Raw genomic sequence first — 19,989 nt, 5'->3', positions numbered from 1 at the left:
GACCTGATTTCCCCTCAGCTTTGCCTTTCTGGCTCAGAGGGAGACTCGCAAAGATTAAAGATCAGTTTCATATGGAAAAGATTATGTTGAAAATGCAGAACTAACAAGAAAGGGCCAGAGGGTGGCACTGCAACAAAGAGCTGGGCTTCTTGTAGAGGGAGCGCCTCTGAAGTTAATACTGTTACTGATTTATGTGCCAATGTGAGTTTTGTCAAAACAAAGTCAAAGATAAAGTGACTTTGGATGGATTTCCTTCTACATATAACGCTCAAGCATACGCTCCTCTAAGGCATCTCTGTTGTGTCTTCCATGTTATCAGAACATCTGCAGCTATTCTCGCTAAATGGATCAAACCACACAATCAGCTCTCAGACTTCTCATTGAATCGCTTGGCTGTGCTACTACCTAAAAAGGATAAGTATGCCAAGATGAAGTCTGTGACCTGTTCTCTGCAAAACTGCTAACAGATGGAACAGATGAGCTGCAGTGTGGTATTTTTGTCGTAGGCAGCTAACTTCCTCTGAAGGGAGCCGCTTTTATTACGCTGCAAATCACCAAACATTGACCACTTAATACTCACAGATGTAAGCTGTCACTAAAGACAATGTTGTTACAAATGAAATACTGCTTAACTCTCATGCTACATACAGAAGCTTTGCCTTGCATGTTCCCCTGCAGCCATGCTCAGTGTAGATTATACATCATCTGGGCGCACAGTGTAAAGAAGCCACAAAAAGAGGAATTCCACATCTGTCACTGTGGCCTTTCCAGCCTCGCCGATATGAGAAGATGTAATCTGTGCATCGCCTTCGTAGGAAGTCATGCATCTTCTTTTGTGTGGCTTCTCTGCTTGTGTAAACTGCTTCTCGTGAGGTGCAGCCATTCCAGAGCCCCCCTCCGCCCTCTGCAGCTCAGCTCAGAACAAAAAAGACAAAGGGCCTCTCTGCTGCAGCCCGCACTCACAGCTGTGATAAGGCTCAGCGTGTGTTTACCGTGTGTGGAACCTGCTGGGCCGTGTCAGGCTTATTCTGATTACTGATGCACTGTGGCATTTCACAGACAACGACCATCTGATAAGGCCTGAACTGATAATGATGAACAAAACCTCCCCACTGGCCTCCGAGCCGGGGCTGCGTGCGTCTCACTGGCCAGGACTGTGAGTCTTGAGGAAAAGTCATGATTGTGAAATTTGGGATATTCTCAACAGCAGTTGCTCATCAGTTTATATTAATGAAAGCGAAAACAAATGTGGGATAAACAACTGACAAACATCTCTGGAGTTGCATGAGGTACAAAACCTTCAGCCTAAGAGGGAATAAACATATAAAAGCACATACTCTTTGTGACCCTCATAAAAAAAACAGCATTCCTAATATATCCTAATACTAAATGGAATAAAATGTCAGATTTATAGAGCTTTAGCAATAAAGCCAGCTTACAGTAAATGCAAGTTTTATGTTATTTTTTTCCTTTTGAGAAAAGAAACAAGAAACATTCAGTGGGTTTATAATTTAACAATACTTAAAGTCATGCAATGTCACGCTAGCATAAAGTATTATTCATTTTTGACCTGATGATGGCGCTAGATCACACGTTACAGCAAGTTATTACAACTCACCCTGAGTGCATAAATGTCTGTGACACATTACATTCTGATTAATTAAAAAGCTGTTCAAATATTTTTCACACAACCACAAATGTAAATATAGCTGCAAATGATAATTATTTTCATTACTGAATAATTTGCAGATTATTTCTAGAATATATGATTAATTATTTGGCTTATAAAACATCAGTCCAAATATTTTGCAACCAAAAATATTCAAATTAAAGTAATGTATGCCAAAAAACAATTGAAAAGGAGCGTGTAAATGTCAAATTTCTGCTTGCAAAAAGAGACCAGTTTATCATCAAAATTGTTGATGATTCATTCATTTATAGAGTCAATTGTCTAAATGTTTTAGCTCTAAATGTTAAGTTCATGGAGATGTTAATCAAATCTCTCTCAAGGGATCAATACAGCAATTCTGATTCTGATTCATCCACTGGGCACCATGAATGTGTGCACAAAATGTTAAAGCGATATTTTACTCAAAACTACAATGTGTACCTCAAGGTGGCAGCAGAGGAAAAGTCAAGGGATCGCCACACACACTGGGAGTCATCCTCTGGGGACAATTTGTGTCCGTAGAAAATATCATGGCATTCATCTAACAGTTGTTAAGATATTTCAGTTTGAACTCAAGTGTTCGAAAGACAAACCGTATGGAAGAGGGACTGAGTGTGCACACATTCAAACAAAAACTACTAAGATGTAAGACAAAAGAATTAAACCTTGAAAATCGGGATAATCTATCTGGAGCCTAACATTGTGTGGCATATGGCCATTGCAAGCCATGCTAAAAATGAAATATTTATTAAGCTTTACACACAACATAAAGCATGGGAAAGTTGACGAGAGGGATCAGGCAACAGTCGCTGCTGCTTGCCACAAAAATCTGATAAATTCTTATGTGACTGGATAATACCACTAGAGTTCATTTTGCATGCAGCAGCCAGTACACAGCAGAAATGAAAGAACAAAAGATCTTTCATTCAGGGTTCATAAAACCAGTATACTACTCTGTGCCGTATGGTTTTTTCAGTAGCGTAAGAAGATCCTGTGTCATTCTGCTCAGCCTGGCCTCCCCCCCTGAGAGACTGCCAGCATACTGCTGTCTCATGGACACAGAAAACCCAGCAGCTGGCCTGGCAAGGAGCGTGCGACTACTAGGACTAACACTGGCCAAGGTGCAGGAGTCTGAGCCCAGAGCCTGGAAGCTCCACTCTCCGAAAGCCACAAACGGGAAGTGATATCTGACCGTGAATCCGATCTGGAAGTGAAACCTGGTGATTTCATAGTCGGTTGAGCTCAAGCCAGGAAATTATACCTGCGCTGCGTGGATGTAAAAATATCTGCCTTAGCATGTGCGCCACAGGGGAAACAAAGAAAACTGAATCACTTCAAGCTCCAGTGCAACAATGTGTCTTTGTGTTAGGTCAAACAAACATTGGCTCAGACCGCGGCCATCATCATGTCAACTCTCATCTTTCTAGAAGCTTTTCTTCTTCTGTCTACGTATGTCAGTGTTGTTTCAAGGCTGATGAGCGGCCTTGGACAGAGGCACACAGGGTCAGACAGTCGGCACATGTGCGAGCCCCTCGGCCTCGAAACCTGAGCCTGCCCTCGGTGTGTGACACGAGAAACCCGCGATGTCCTCCCAGACTGCCGGGCAGAGAGAACTGGGAGGAAGGGGAGCTGGAGGGCAGAGAGCAGGGGAACTGGGGAGAGGCGGCTAATCTGGTAATTATGTCTGCCGCTGCTGCTAACTCAAACAGCTCTGCAAAGGTCGAGACAGAACAACATGAGATAACAACAGTTATCAAAACTTCGGGGGCCGTCCCACGCGGGGGAACAGATAAAATAGGAGATGGAAGGATTATTTGGACGAGTAGAGAAAGTCTGCTGGCACGCTCTGATTCCACCTATCCTGATAAAGGCACCCAGTTGAATTCTGGGTCATGGATAGGAGTAAGTGTCAAGAGACTCAGAGAAGGGCTCTAATGCTGTTATTTCAACAATGGCCAAGGTGTTGGTGCAGATACAAACCAGGGAGTGGGAATGTCTCCTATCTTCTAAGTGTCTCACTCACAATAGTAACAAAATGAATCTGGCCATAATCTTTATTTTCACATCAACAATGGATCCTTTAATGATGCATTATAAAAGGGGTCACTTGTTGGGCAAACTGATTATTAAACCGAAAAATTATCATCTAACTTTTAGTAGTGTAAGAGTCAGATGTTTTCTCAGGAGTTGGTGGAAACAAAAATGGAGCTTAAAGAGAGAGAATCTTGGATTTACATTAACTTTCTCACATTTTGGCCATATTGCACATCCCTATGTCCTTGTTTTTGCATGTCTTTTAGTTAGAACTCTTCCAAAAACTAAATGAATTAATAAAAAGGGATCCTCATCAGAATTTTTTGTTTACATTACGTTTTAATGGAAAGAAAAACGTAATCTTGAGCAATAAATCAATATCAGTTTTTAAAAAAACCTTTAAGTATCAATTTGAGCATCGACCTCAAAACTCAGGCTGTATACTGTATGCCATAACTAAAGCACATTGCCAACAGCAGCACAACAAATGCTTGCAAATGAGTTACTGTATATCACATAAGAATAAACCAAACTTCAGGTGTGCAGGTTTGCGTGAAATGGCATATTACTGTCTCGAGTGGCTTATCTCACCTCTCCAGCCACAAAGAACAGCAGCGGCATCTCCTCATCCTTGGCTTTGTACTTGGCCATAAGCTTCTCTGCTATTGGCTGAATCAGCTCCTTTGCTGGCTCCAGTTCACCTTCCTCCTCAGCGTCTAAACAAACCAGAAGAGAGAGACAGAAAGTTAAAAAAAAAAAAAGAAAGAAAAAGCCACCCGGGAGAGGAAAAAATGCACAGATGAGTGAAATGTGAAGCAAAGGAAGGAGAGACGACTGGAGGACAGATGAGTGAGGACATAAAAGAAAGTGTACAGACGGTCTTTGTCTTGTTTTGTAATCCAGCTTGACCACAAGAGACACCAGGGTGGTCTTAAATTTTGAGGGTCACCACTGTCCAACTTTGGCATTTAGACAAAAAAAACAGTAACTGTCCTACGTTTATGTCCAAGTAACTCATTATGCTTCTTTTCACCTTCTGTATTAGCATATAAATAGATTGATAAATACGAAGACATTTCCCACAGACCTTTGGACCTTTGAACGTTGCAAGAATTTTCCACAGAGTCTGACATTCAATATGCTCCACATAAATGCCACTCCATTCACGCAGAAGCAGCTCCAGGCAGAGCCCATGTGGAGGCTGCATCATAAATGCACGTCTACTCACCCACAAACAGGACGAGGCAGGGCCCCTCGTGGAGCTGCACGGCGTTGGACTCGCTGAGCTCCAGCACGGGCCGAGGGTGCCAGGGAAAGAGCCGGCACTCCGGGTCGTTCAGCACCTCCACGCGGCCCTGTCGCGTGATCATGTGACCCTCTGCGTCCAGCACAATCAGCGTGGGAATACCTGGTGAGGGAGGAAGAGGAGGTGAAGGTGAGGAGGGCAGGAAATGGCATGAGTCTGGGAGGTGGATGGGGCATTTCCAGGAATTATGGCTGCATGACGCAGCACTTCCTCTCCCACTGAGATTTTCTTTGTTGTGTGAACTGTTTTTTTGATCAGTTTTTGCCTCTCTTTGGATCTCTGTCTGCTTGCTTTCATTCGTGATGTGCCCACCTTTTTTTCCCATATGTCATTGGCTCCAACCATCCTTCAGATTACAATCTCCTCGCCTTATTAACAGCCTTATCAGAAACAGACACCATCCGGGAGCGAACAGTGTACGTAACTGTGTTCCTGCCTGCGCATGTGGACTGAAGTCAACAGAGGCGGGGGCCATCCTGAACTGCATGAGTTTGCAATGCGGGAGGGGGGGGCAGTGTTGACTCGTCTTCCATGCATTCCTCAAATACTTTGCAGGAGAGGCAGAGAGCCTGCTCTTGCTAACTTCATCCACAGTCTGGACACACACAGGAATATAAGAGCGAGGCAGAGAGGCAGAGGGGCAGCACTTCCGCAGCGAACAAGACCGTAAACTTGATAAGCGGCCCACATTCCTCAGGCTGCGGGGCAGTCTGTGTTGCTGTTTGCCTGCCCAGCACAGAGAGCGGTCAGCCATTGTGCCAGTGTTTCAGTGCGTGACGTAACAAAGCTCGGCAGGAAAATAAATACACACTCTCTCCTCTCAACTTGAAGATCTGAAGCAACATTTAGGCTTTTTCCACACAAACACAGGTATTTTTGAAACTAGATTTTTGGCTTTTTTTGTCCAAATGCTTTGATTGATGAATACCAACTGCATTTCAGATCACAGACCTTTATAAAAAATTGTTACAGGGTAAAGATTTTCAGGAAACTCTCGAGAGAAGGAAGGAAGTCTCATGAGCTAAATGACATGCCCACTTTACAACATGACACGGCCCGAGATAAGCTCCAGTATAACGTATTTATTTTAATCCTAAACCTAACAAAGAAGTCTTTGTGCCTAAACCTAAACAAAGTGCAACTGTTTTGTCATGGTGCCTGATCCATACTGAAAACCCGATTTGTACTTTACATGTGTACAGACGGTTTAGGGCGGGATAGCCCATTGGTCAGGAGATGGGTACGCAACAAATAGGGTTTCCATCATGATAAAAAGAGTTCTGATGAAGTGTGATATTGGGGTATAACACTGGACTATCTGGCTTTAGGGATACGGTCACTTAACTGTAATTTGGCATGCTCTTGACTGGTCTTCAATTGTGTTTTTGTATTTTTATTTGACAGATATGTTTTTAAAAACTGTGACTCTGTGGACGGGATTTTTTGAGAATGGAGGAAAACGCAGTTTAAAAAGAAACAACAACCTATGTATGGGTGGAATAGGGCTTCTACAGAAAAAAGTACCTTGTATTCCATATAGTCTGTTGAGTCGTGACCGCCGAGCCTCGTCTGAATATGGCACCGCCAACCACGGCATCTCGCTGAAGTACTGCTTAAAGGACTCCTCTGACCTGGAGGGGAGAGTGCCAAACAGATGGTGATTTGGAGGTTTCAATTAACAGCTGAAAGAGAGGACTGATTATATGTGTCCTTGAAGGACAGAGACAGATGTCAATAAATATGATCTTGTCTGCGTTCTGGCTCGATGAATCTTACCTGTCAGCGCTGACGAACACGATCTCAAACTTCTGGCCCGACTCTTTGACGGTTCGATATGTTTCAACCAAGACCCGGGTCAAACTGCGGCATGGCGGGCACTAATGGAAAGAGAAAGAGGGGAAAAAAGAGAACAGCTTCCATTACTTTGGGTATTTCTAAACACCTTTCCACAAAATAGTAATTGTCCTTTGTTTTGTATCCAGCTTTTTTCTTTCTAGACTTCTTAAACCGTTAATCCTGCTGCAATACTCCAGTCTGAGAAAGTGTTTGTTTTTCTGTGTGTGTGTGTCTATGAAGGCAGGGGGAGTGGTGGCATGGCTGGCATTAAGATGACATCAGGGTCTATTTACATCCAACAGGGTAAGTTAAGCAGTTCATGTTCTTGTGGGTAACATTTTATAAGCACATCTTTGAAGTTTGCCTTCTGAAAAGAAAGACGTTGGAATAAATGTTTCAGAAAAACAACAATAGATTTCATACAATACACAACCATTTTTCTGGTGTGAAATGCAGCATCACAGCTAATAAGCATTGCATTGGCATGTTAGCAGTTTATTACATTATTATCAAAAATGCTTCAGTTGTAATGTCTTAAACAATGTTACAATTTCCTTTAGCAGACACTTTTATCCAAAGTGACGTACATCTGAGCATTTATTACAGAGTTTATTATATTATACATTCAGGAGGTTATGTTTTCGGTTTGGTTTGTTTGTCAGCAGGATTATGGAAAAACTACTGGCACAGTTTTCTGGAAACTTGAATGAGAAGGGTGTTGCATGGGCCAAAGAAGAACCCATTTGGTTTTGAAGCAGATGTGAATCACAGAGTGAATCACACAAACACCACAAGACAGGGCATGGCCCTGGTGGAATAAATCCCATACATATTGAAATCCAGTCGATGGTCATTTTTAATCATGACAAAACATATAATACTGTAGAAATACAATAACTCCATATTCATGCGTACCAGTAATCCTCTGAGGTAGCCAACATGGTTAGCTCCTCAAACCTTATACATAAGCAGTCACTCTGTAGCACCTGGGGAACTTTCATGGGAGAACTTTTTCATTTTCATACATTTTAATAACTGTTTTTGTTTACAAGCTGCCATGATCCTGGTGTTATTTCAATCTATACTTTTATTTTTTGTACCTATGTGCATGATGATGAAGTTTTCACAAAGTATGTGAGATATGTGAAATATTTCCAGTTTAGAAGTACATAATAAATGCACAGCTGAGAGGATGAGGCTTTGAATTTGGCAATAAGTAGAATAGTTGTTTAAATACATAGCATATTGCATATATAGTGGTTGCACTCTCCTAATGCCCTTCTAGCAATTTATATAATCCTTTTTGGCTTAAAATCTTTAGGAAAAGTTTTCGTACAAGCTTTGTTACGTTTCCTGCACAGGCTTTTATTTTGAAGTCGCATAGATGCAAAGATATGTAGGTGTAAGTGGGTTTGTGAAGGACTATGTGTACATATCATATATTTTTTATCACTTATATTTATGTTTATATGTATGTGAAAACAAATAGTGTAAGTTTATAGTAAAGTGTACAGTGTAGTTAAACATGTAGTAAAGTATATCATCTATTCCAATGTGTTGAGTAAGAGCAGACAATATTTCATTACCATTATCCAACTTAAGTGGATACAGTATGTCAAGCACTTTCATTGATCGATGAAGGCTCATCATACCGACACAAAGGGACTGTGGGAGTCAGAGTGTGAGGCACAAAGCCTCAATCAATTCACTGCTCATTAATTCACTTCCTCCTCTGTTGCTCAAAGAAGTAAACACTGTGTATTGTCTTCTCTACTCATTATAGTACAATGTGGTGTCAGTGCTAAAGCATCATAAAGCCGTCTTATGTGGGCTTTTCTTTGCCGATGTTTGCGACTGAACTTTGAGCTTAAGTTTTATTGTAGTGAGTTAAAAGCAACATTCCCTCACACTGCAGGCGGGAAGAGCAAATGCACAGTGAAATATAGGTCATGTTTCTCTGCCACGGGCCATTTCACGTCCCTGGAACATTAAAGAAGGGGGGAAAAAAAAACTTCTGTGTAAGAAGATGCCAAGGCCAGGTGCTGGCATTTCATGTTTGTAAAAATTACTTTAATAGCGTATAGATTTACACGAGTAACCAGGGGGAATGTGGGGTAAAAAACACCGCAAATAAACCCCTGTAATGGCTTTTGTGACTTGTCCTTTTCAATTTTGTATGGGTCTGGGGCTCGAGCCAGCCTTCAGGCGTCAGCGTTCTGAAGAGCCGGTCTCTGAGGCTGCGGCTCTGGCAGCTGCTGTGCTGACTGCAGCCTGCACTGCATCTCATCAGGAACACTGTACTGGTGATGATATAACGCCTTTCATGCATCACTGAGTCATGACCTTCACTGGCTATCAGCGGGTCCGGCAGAGAGAGAGAGACAATGGTGATGATGTCAGTGGGGTGTGGTGACTAATGGTGGCTTTAAAAAAGGTCCAGAGGTGGCGATGAAAGGACTGACAGGGGTAGCCAACCACTGTTAGTGTAAATACACAAACACAATGGAGTCGCCTCCACCCTCCTGCTCCTCTCTCTTATCTGTCCCGAGTCTCTTCCTGCTCCACTCTGCTGGCGATGCCCTTTCTTCTCACCAATGTTCGAGTTCGGAGGAGAGAAAAGTGAAAATCAGGGTCCTCTTTGTCCCCTTTCTCCGCTCCCTGTACTCACCCAGTGTGCTGAGAAGTACACTCCCACGTAGTGTCCCTCCAGAGAGCTGCTGTCTGTTGTCTGCCTGTTGTTCCGGAGCAGGGGCCCTGCCACCACCTCCGCAAATGGCTTCGGCCCCCAGGGGAACTCCAGGCCTGTGAGAGGGTAGGGGGAATGAAGGGGGAAATGGGGGGGAAAAAGAATCAGAAAAAAAAAAAGATTAGAAGACAAGACTATGCTATGCTAGCTGCTCTGTGAAGCTGTACATCAACACAGCAGTGCTTTAAGATAAATGCTAACATGCTCACAATGACAACATGCTGATGATTAGCATGAAGAATGTTTATCACAATTCCCATCTTAGTTTAGCATCAGGCCTGGGTAATATGGCAAAAATCTCCTATCCTGATAATGGTCACTTCATATCATGATCATTTTAATCGAAATCACCTGATCCGTTTCTCGTTGTTTTCACTCAAATACTGGAAACCAAAAGTCCAAAGGGTATTAAGCATCCAGTCACAGTAGACAAAGGAAACCAGAAAATATTCATGTTTGAGAAGCTATAACCCGATAATTGTGTCTTTTAATTGTTAAAAAAAGACCCAAAATGACTAGAGATAGATAACTTTCATTTGACAGTGACACATTTCAACTGACTATTCAATCAATCAACTAATTATTGAAGATTTTAATCAAACACTTTCTGTCAGTGTCATGGCTGATAACAAAAAGTCACGTGTGCTTGTCATGTCTTCATTTTTCAGTCACACCTGCAACTGGAAATACACACCAGACACAGAATATGGTTTGAATGGCGACTGAAAGCCAAGCCTCTCGAGCAAATGAAGGTTGCCAGAAATACTTCCCTCCTGCTCTCCTTCACACTTTTCATTTCCTTTTCAAGGTGTCTTCATTGTTACCGTCAAGCTCTAGAGATGCATTTGGTACAGCCGAATTAAAAAGGGAGGTAATCATAAATAAAACCCTGTATGGCTGGTTTATAATGGGTTCTTTATACCAGCGCGGCTGTCGAGGGCTTCATTAAGCAGAAATGACACGTCTGCACCGCACTGACACGGCTTTTTATTGTTGTCCTGATTGTAAAAGTGCACTCCATCTTTGCGCTGCAGGCTAGTCTGCCGCCACTCAAGTCAGGCCTTTCATGGAGAGTGAAAAGCAGAGGGCCCTGAATCGTTCACCCGCCCCTCCCAGTCTCGATGTGCAGCAAACTTTTAGCTCCTCTTCCTAACCAAAGCTGAATTGATTTGTCACATCAGGATCTGCTCTCAGCCAAATAATATAAACATGAAAATACATTAAAATGTACAAAAAATGTGAGCCTGTCAAGTGGGAAGCATTGTTTGAAAAATTTGCTCCAGAGTCCAGAGATTAATCTGTTCTCCAGACACATCTACTTTGGGAGAACAGTTAATGAATCATGGATAATTCTGCAGGCTTGGGCTGGCTTTAATAAACCAGGCAGCAAAATCTGTCACAATCCTCATGTGAAATCCATTCGGCTTCACCGCTGCGCTGCCATAGAGACGCTATTCTCCCTTCTCACATGACTAATGGCACTTTCTTTCACACTGACCTCGCAGGCAACGTTTTAAAATATTGAGATCTTCACAGCTACAAAGGACGTCCTCTGTGCAGGGAAAGGAATGCAAGTTCACTCTTGTTAATTCTCCGTCTCCACTTCAAAGTGTAGAAATTATAGGGTTTGCAGATGAGGGAGTGAGACATGGACACGCTATAATATTCATGCAGCACCATAATTACGGCAGCATCAACACAAGCGAGGGGGGGAAAGTTATTGCAAAATGTTTTAGCCAAAAGCTGAATGATGTGGCGCTGCAGTATCTCCACAGGGAACACTGGGCAGGCATTTAGTAAACATCATCACAGTGTGAGTGTTGTGTCTGTGTGTATGCAGGTGGGAATCCTTTACAACTTGCTTTACTTTACATATATTTCTGAAGTTTATCCCACAAGGGATCTAGGGACAAAGTATCTTAAAAGAATATGAAACTTTTCTGCATTAAAATGTCTCAAAACGACTGGACCTCTGTTATATATTTAGTTTAGTTGCAAACTTATATTATCCTAGATAAACCCAGAGAAATCAGTAATCATCATTCCCGCTTTGTGCAAGCATCACAGTGTGGTTGTCAGCCAAAAAATGTAAATAAATGTACTTTTCGATTCAGTTTTAAGACACTTTTTTTTTTTACAATACACTTTGTAGAACTCTGTTGTTGTAACCTTGATGAAGGATTTTATTCATCTGACGTCTGGATTTTTAAGTTTTCAGAGAAATAAGCTGAGCAAAAGTTAGCAGCAGCTCAGCTCTCAGCCTTTTTAAGAGATCCTTTTGCCACTGAACATCGAAGAAACACAGATTTCTAACGTGAAGCTGCTTAATTCAGTGTTTTAACTGTTTTCTGTCACCAGGTTCAAAAATATATATTGTGCATTGAACTTGCACTGTTGCAAAGTTTTGTTTTGTTATTATTGCTCCAATTGTTGTTATTTTAGTGTGACTCCCAGCACTGTAACATTAAGTGCCTTTTCCTCTTCTTCTTTTAATGTACAAATTAAAAAAGTACATTAAAAACAGGTGGAGCGGAAATGCCAAAAGTTTTCAACGAAAGTCAAAATGCACTTTTAAGTTCATGCACCCTTGCCTCGGGGGGATTTCCCTACCTTCTGTAGTTTTATAGGGGACAGGTGTAGAGTTGACAGACAAATGTGAACCCAGAATGAGTGAAGTTGGGTGTCTTGCTGTCTTGATGGTGCGGATTATTCAAGGAGAAGTGGTATCCTGTCTGTTAGCCACAGCCCACAGAGACTGCAGAATGCTACCCACCAGGAATTCAGGGTGACACAGGTTTGACAAAGTGTGTGAGGAACTGATCTATGTTGTTCTGTCCTTTTGACCCTTAAATGTCTTCCTATTACCTCATTTAACAGAGATATTTTCAGGGTCGGTGGTTGGGGTTGAGGTTAACCAGTAAGTAAAGAGGATTAAGGTCAGAGCTTGAGGTCAGGAGATAAAAATAAATCATGGGGATGTGTTCACTAATAATATACCAAAAGTGTGTGCATGTGTGTGTGTGTGGATGCCGATCTCACCTTTGGGGTCATCTCTGACCACGAGTAGACCATTTCGACACACCACCTTCCCCGTAGTTGCGTCCACAAACACCAGAGACGGGATACTGGTGACTTTGTACTTGTTCCACAACTTCATCTGCGGAGAGAAAAAGATGAGAGGAGGGGTTGGAAAAATAACGTTGATGGAAAGGCATTAACGCTGCTATTTATTTCATTTTCAGAGCTGGAAAAACCTGGTCTGAAATTGTGTTTTCAGTGCAGCAACACAGTGCAGAACGTTCACTTGAAATACTGCAGTATAAACTAAACTAATGTCAACCGAGTGCCATATGTATTTTATAGGACAAACAACCTCTCTGCTGTTTAAAAGAGACTCAGGAGACGAGGTAGGAGGTAGAATAAAAAAAAAATCCAGGAGTGCAGTCAGCCCTGAGGTGAATTAGCAGAGGGTGAGAAGCACTCATGCCGTCCCTGCTGTGTCATGAATAAGAATAAAAAGCAGCTGAAAAAAGCACTATTTTGCAGTGCAGCAAAGAAGAAAATTCCTGAATCCCTCTTAAGTGTTGAGCACTGTGAATTATTGGAGCTTCTTGAATAGACGACTCAAGCTTCCGTAGGCATTTATGAGCGTCCACTGGCCTTAAAGTTAATCATAATAAATGAGTTGATATGAATACGGCCTCATAAAGTCAGAAAAGATCCTTTATAGCCAGAAATCTGTGCAAGAACTGACGATATTTATAGAGGCCGGCGATCAGTGTAGTCCTTAACATCAAAGAGCAGATCAAGCATTTCGCATATCTGAGACTCACTTTCCATATCAGAGGAAAGAGTCCTACGCTGTGAATAGAAAATAGCCGAGTCTTGTAAAGAGTGGCAATCAGCACTGTGCGATGTTGCTGCTTCAGCAAGTGCAGAAGAAGAAAAGGGGGATTCCTCACATGAATTGCACATACCAGATCAGAAAGTTTAGAAGGAAAGTGAGAATCATATCCATCTCCTTCAGTCTCCAGAAGAATAAAGTGTCACTAGTAAGGAGTTATAGCCAAAATCCTCTAACCCGATTTAGGTAATTTCATAGCAAGATAATATATATCACAATATAGCATGTTTCCTGGTAATTCAGTAAATAAATAGTCTATATGAAACAACAACATGATAAAAGCCTGTTTTTGTGTACTGGTGTGAGTATTATGTACTTGAGAAATAAAATGTATTGAGTAGTTTTTCATTTTATTAAGAATTTCACTACAGAAATGAGAAAATGAATAAATATAGGCCTAGTATACAACAGGAAAATGTAAAATATCAAAATTAAGCATTAAACAGCTTCAAGTGCATCATAAACTGATTATTATATTGTAAAACAGCAATTAAAAAAAAAATAAGAAAGTAGTAAATCTTATATATAAACACGTCATGATATAAATGATATAACAATTAAAATATAGTTTTGCAGATATATGTCGTCATAATGCTCAGCCTTAGTGGTTGTTAAACCCTCTTTTATTTAAGTTATATCCTTCATATTCTAGTCTCTTTTTATTACTTCAAAATGCCTTTAAATGACTTTGCAGGGACTTATATTCAAAAAGTGATTTAATCTTTGGCAAATAAACGCATTTAGCACCACACCAGTCAATTTATCACCTGCGGTACTCAGCCAAACAGTAAAGTACCCATATAATATTATGATTTGCGCTGTCTGGAGGCTCAGTGAAGTAAGCCCGGAGTTCGGTTACAGGTTGACAAAAAACCTCTTTTGTTGCACTTTCTGTGAAAACGGTGACTTCACTGCGGCAGCCGAGCACAAAGACTGTGATGTGCAGACTGAATAAGAGAGAGGAGAGCTTGCACAGTGAATGTTTTACTCATATTGTGCGTCTCCTCTTTGCACATGTTGTCACACACTCGCCAGAGGTCAACCACAGGCCCTTTCTGACAGCAGGTCAGACGCTCCGTCCCACGGACAAGACGACCTGGAGCCTCCCGACAATGTTGGTCTGGAAGTCCCTCAAAAGCAAACTCCAGCGTCTGCCACAGTCAACAGTTTTACCACACGCTCCACGCTGCTCTGGAAACTCAATCTCGGCTCACAAATTGATGGGGTTTAGGGGCATTAACTGTGACTGTCTCCGAGAGCTAACGTGCACGACACTGCAGCCATTTCCCTGAGCCGCCTGCTGCTGTCATCCAGGGCTGGTGATGTGAGATCGAGAGCCGGATTTAGCTGATAGATTGCTAGAGAGACACAAGAGGAAAATAACAGGGTGTGATTGGTTCTGCACTAAAATGTATTCCATGTCAAGGCCAAGAGGTATCCACATGGAGGTAATATGGTTAAGAAAAAATATGAAAATGCTGCTAATGGAAACCACACTACAGGTTAATGTACATGCTCTTAGATCATATGAAGATTAAAAAAAAAAAAAAAAAGCGTAGTTTCAAGAGTCAAGGAGGATGTACATCAAATCTAAAGGCGTTCTAAGTAATTTCACTGCTCTCATATTGCAGCATCAAGAGAACAGCTGAGAGATTTGTGTAGCAACCTCAGAGGCAGAACCAATTCCTCCTCTTTGTCTTGCCACTAATTTACTGCATCCTTGAATCTCGTCTGCTTGGTGATTTGGCTGCAGATCAGAGTAGCCCTGGATGCTAAATCCTTCGAGGGTTTAGATCTGCCTTTAGAATGAAAGGGCTGTTATGATTTCAGGGCGTGGAGAGGTATGTGTGACTGACCTTGTAACTACAAAAGCTACATGTCAGGGAGTCTGTCACAAACGAACGTCAAATGGATTTCAGCACCTTGAAAGACGTGAATTCATCGTGCTTGAGTGGGGTGGAGAAAGGGGGAAACTCACACTTGTCACAGCTAAAGTGTTGAGTTGTCATTGTGCTTGTACATCCAAAATCCTTCTCCAAAAAACACAGAGGACAATAGCTCTCGCAATAACAAAATCCTCCTCGTGCGTGAATAGAAACCATGAGGATCACATGCCACAGCGATCCATTTCCCCAAAACACTGTTTCATTGTCCAGAGCCGCAGGCTTTCTATTATAGCCGAGACAATAAATACAGAATGGGACATGATACAAAGAAACAAAATTAATCATACTGTCAAATCTGCCCTCTTCCCTTGGCTTGAGAAACAGCTTCTGCCTTGTAGAAGTCATGTTAAGGTTATTGTCTGGCTCTATTCTTCTGTAATGAGACTCATTTGATTTAAGTGTTTTCTTATGTGCTGCTGTATGAAGAGCGAAGAAGATTAAATAAATAGTTTATTTGGAGATATACATAATATACACTTTAATCAAACAAGTTGTAATGTGTTCATCAGTGAGCTTTAGATATGCTGCTATGCAAATTGTTACCTTTGCACAGAGCCAGGCTAGCTTTCCCCCCGGTTTTCAGTCTTTATGCTAAGCTAAGCTAACAGGTGGCAGCTTCATATTTACCGTACAGACAGCTGGAAAAAACAGTGAATGAGCATGCATACTAAAATGTCAAACTATTCCTTTCAAATTGATGAATTGTCCTCATAAACAGTTTGTAGTTATGCCTACAAAATGTATAAAAATTGTGTCAGTTGTACAGATGGCAGTTTTTGTCAGTGTTTGTGTCCCATTGGAACCGTTTATAACGTCTATTTTGTGTTCAAGAGTAGGGAGGTAACTGCGTCCAGTAGTTCTGGATGGATTGAGGTATTTTAAGGCTAACCCTGTTATCTTTCCCTACCCTTAAACAAGTAGCAATGGTGCCAAAACTATCAAAGTAATATGTCACAATGTTACCAACGTGTTAAACACAGCAATTGTCACCTGTTAAAACATTTTAAAATAGCAACCATTATTTTGTAGGATATCATACAGATTTTGTAAGAAACCAAACAAATAAGTCCATGAGGATACATTAAAAAAAATGATGATTATGATATGATTGTGAACTGATTATATTAGAGTTTTTGATTGCTGGTCACACAAAACAAAACACTTGAAGAAGTCACCTTGGACAAAGAGAAACTGTAACTTTCATTATTTTCTGTCATTTCTAGACAAAAAACACTAATTGTGAAAATATTCAGCTGATTAACAAATCATGGAAATAACAGTTATTTGCAGCCCAAGCTGTTTTCTTTACTCATGTATTAAAGATTTCTGTTGGAGAAATACAAACAATTCTGTCCAACAGAGCAGTCAGCAGCCAATTCACATGCAAACTGCTTGCAGACTGTATTCACTGCAACAAGATTTCCATTCCCGACGTTCTCTAAGGGCGCCTCAATTCATTATCAATATCAACAGAGTGTGTAACTATATAGCTGAGCAGGAGGCATGGGTATATAGTTACACACAGGTTTAAGGATGCCAATAACCCCTGTAGAGAGCCCACCAACTGTTAAGACTCCAGGGAGAGCTGCAAATCCATACTAACAATCCATTAAGTCTCTTGGACATGCAGACATTAGCCTCACACTATGCCCAGTGCTCATCATGCTAATTGGATCACGCATGGCTGCGGATCCATATCCACAAGAAGAGCAAATCAGCCCACTATGGGGCCAGTAGATCAGTGTGCATGGACGGGCCAAGGTTGAAAATCTTATCGCCCCACTGATCAAAGAAAATGCTGATTCTTTTTGGATGTAGCAACATTTCTTTGGGGGGGGGTTGGGTGGGATCAATGCCTGCATTAATGTCCTACCTGTACCTGTACAGTGAGCAAGGAAAAAATGGAGGGGAACAAAGCCCAGCTAGAGACAAAGCCCCACTAGAGACGTCCACGTTTCCATTTTGAATGTCATGCGTGGCGATCGCTTTCACGCCTCTTTGCACTGTTGCACTTTATGGCAACATTCTGCTCTTTCAAAAGGCAGTTAGCTTACATGGAGAACCCCCCACAGATTTGAGGGCTGGACCTTTTAAATCCGTACACATCTGCTTCAGTTTTGACCCAGTTCATTTTCAAACCAATTCCAGCCTGCAGTGAAATTCGGCCTCATTCAGAAACCAGCGGCTCTCTGCAGGGGCTCTGGTGTGGTGTGCGTGTCGCTCTGTTGAGAGAACTAGAGTGGAAGAAATTTCATCACTCAACGTGCCCAATTCACCTATCATTGTCCGGGCCCTATCTCCTCACAGATCTGCTTTCAGTGGACCGGTTAGGCCTGAGGCGTCTGCCAGACTCTCCCATCGCCGCTTCATTACAACAGAGCCACTACAAAGGGAGTCAGCCCTTTGCAACAGAGGACATGAGCGGCATCCTGCTGGGATGATGATAGCAGCCCTGTCCTTTATCTTTGAGTATTATACAAGGGACAAATGGCGATAATCCAATTCTCATCTTGAAAAAAAGGGGGAGGCTTAAACTAAATGTTCACGTTATCCATCCCATTTTATCCAGATAAACATCCTACAGTATTCAGAATTCATAACTGCACATGGTACATTTGTGGAATTTAATTAAACCTACACAGGAATTTATTACCTAAAAATTTTCCCCATATAATCTTTTCATCCATGTCAAGAGGAATTTACTGGCACAGTTTACAGCCCAGATTGGTTAAAACATGTTCCACATTAGGGACAAAGAGGAAATCATGTTCCAGTTTGATTTGATTTAAAATATTCAAAAGAGAGCTTTTCAAAATAAAATGTGTACAATGCGGAAGAAGGTGATAAGTCAGGTGATCAAAGGCTTCTTCCAATAGATCTTGGCTGTTAGTGTGTAAAGCTATTTGTTAGGAGATGGAAGCTTGTCTGTCTGATGGACTGACCACCCCCGACTAGACATGTTCAACAAAAGCAATTGTCTCTTACTGGGACTTTTTTTTATTGAGAGTGCCTGCAGGCGGTGTGATCCCTGACCGTAAAGATTTACTGTAGTATTGTTGGGGAGAGCAGGCTAGACTGAACTCTTGGTTTGCCTCTTGGCAGACACTTCTTTAAAAAAGTCAAGCCATCTCCTGTGCAACAGGGACAACTTAATCTGCAAATGGATTCAAACCAACATGTTGGTGCACAGCAGCAACAGCTCATTCATCATGTGTCAGCTAGCTTTCAGGTTAAAATCTAAAACATTTTGCATTCTCGTCTCAGTCTAAGGCTGAAGACAGATGAGAAACAAACGTCTCCTGTCTGCTCGCTCAATACTAGCTCCCCACATCTCCTCACTACACCGCTGCTACTCCCTTTTGGCTGGGCCCCTGCAGCCAGCCAGCATTGACTTTACATTCCTCCACGCTGCACCCCGCCTCTGCTCAATCTGCTCCTGAGGCTCTCAGTAACTGCCTGTATCCACTTCAAAACCCTGTTGCTGCTCTTCATGGCTACAAAGGGAGCCCTTCCCACCCACCTCTTAGCCATACTTCAGCCAACACGGTGCAGGCTAGTGTGTGTTACTTCACGCTTCCATCTGTGCCGCTCTGACCCCGACTATCGCTTTACCCGGTCAAGAGATTTCACCGCGGCGGCTCCCCCAGTGGTGAAATACACATCTTAACCCCTGTGACAGCTGCACAGTCACTGCCCTTTCTCCCTGCTAGATTGATGACCTCGCTCTCAATATGCTTCATCTCATTTTGCACGAGTGTGTCGTTTTGCATTACATAAACCACCACATGCTTTCATCTTCAGGGCTTTACTGCAACTCTTTTCTGCACAACTGTTCTCACGTGGTTTTAAGAAATGTTACCCATTTTTCTATCCTACCACTTCCATTTTTCCCTTGAGTGTCAGCTATATTTCTGAAATATAAAAAGTACAGGCCACTCATTCCAACCTACTCCACTGTGCTCATTACAGAGGCTCATCCTGCACTACACATCCATTGTGATGGGCAAATGCACTTCCCCGAAAATTGCCGTGCTGAAAGAACACAGCGGGCTTTCACATCATGCCTCTTCAATGCAAAATGCTGCTGCTTTCTCGTGTTTTTCTTTAAAACGAAACACGTCTTTAATCCTATAACATTCTATGCCCGAGCCATTTTAGCGGTGGATCCTCCAGGACGCAGCGAGATGCTAGCTAAATTGCTTTTTTTTTTTCTCCTCTCTTTCCCGATAAAAAGGCTCCCCGTTGCCACAGCAACCGCACCCCCTCTCCACAAAGTCAGGACATGTCACCAAGTGCCAGACACATTGTGGGCTCTTAGTTAATAATTCAGTGATAAATTAACGGTTTTGTGAGGAAAACAGGTGCCAGAATGTCAGAGGGCTTAGGGGAAATAACCCAGCAGAAAAAAGGAGAGAAAGAGAGAAAGAGAGAGAGAGAAAGAGAGAGGGAGGGAGAGAGAGAGGGAGGTGTGTGGGTGTTTCCCCCTTCCAGCCTTGTGTGGAGGCACAAAAGCAACCCCCTGAATACAGGCTCTAAATCCAAACTTGG

At 42.1% G+C, this 19,989-nt stretch overlaps 1 protein-coding gene across 1 annotated transcript in view; it reads right to left on the bottom strand.

Annotated features, from left to right (window-relative positions):
- Window positions 1-19,989, bottom strand: part of nxn (nucleoredoxin) — a 62,355-nt gene that overhangs the window by 3,109 nt on the left and 39,257 nt on the right. Inside the window, exons 2-7 of the mRNA XM_059331956.1 lie at window positions 12,631-12,748; window positions 9,514-9,647; window positions 6,786-6,886; window positions 6,534-6,640; window positions 4,932-5,111; window positions 4,295-4,419 (exon numbers count right to left, since the gene is read on the bottom strand). Coding sequence (XP_059187939.1) covers window positions 4,295-4,419; window positions 4,932-5,111; window positions 6,534-6,640; window positions 6,786-6,886; window positions 9,514-9,647; window positions 12,631-12,748 — 765 coding nt within the window. The remainder of the gene's footprint in view (window positions 1-4,294; window positions 4,420-4,931; window positions 5,112-6,533; window positions 6,641-6,785; window positions 6,887-9,513; window positions 9,648-12,630; window positions 12,749-19,989) is intronic.

Source organism: Centropristis striata, chromosome 4 (assembly GCF_030273125.1).
Source record: "Centropristis striata isolate RG_2023a ecotype Rhode Island chromosome 4, C.striata_1.0, whole genome shotgun sequence".
NCBI lineage: Eukaryota > Metazoa > Chordata > Actinopteri > Perciformes > Serranidae > Centropristis > Centropristis striata.
This window is presented reverse-complemented; position numbering and strand designations above follow the sequence as displayed.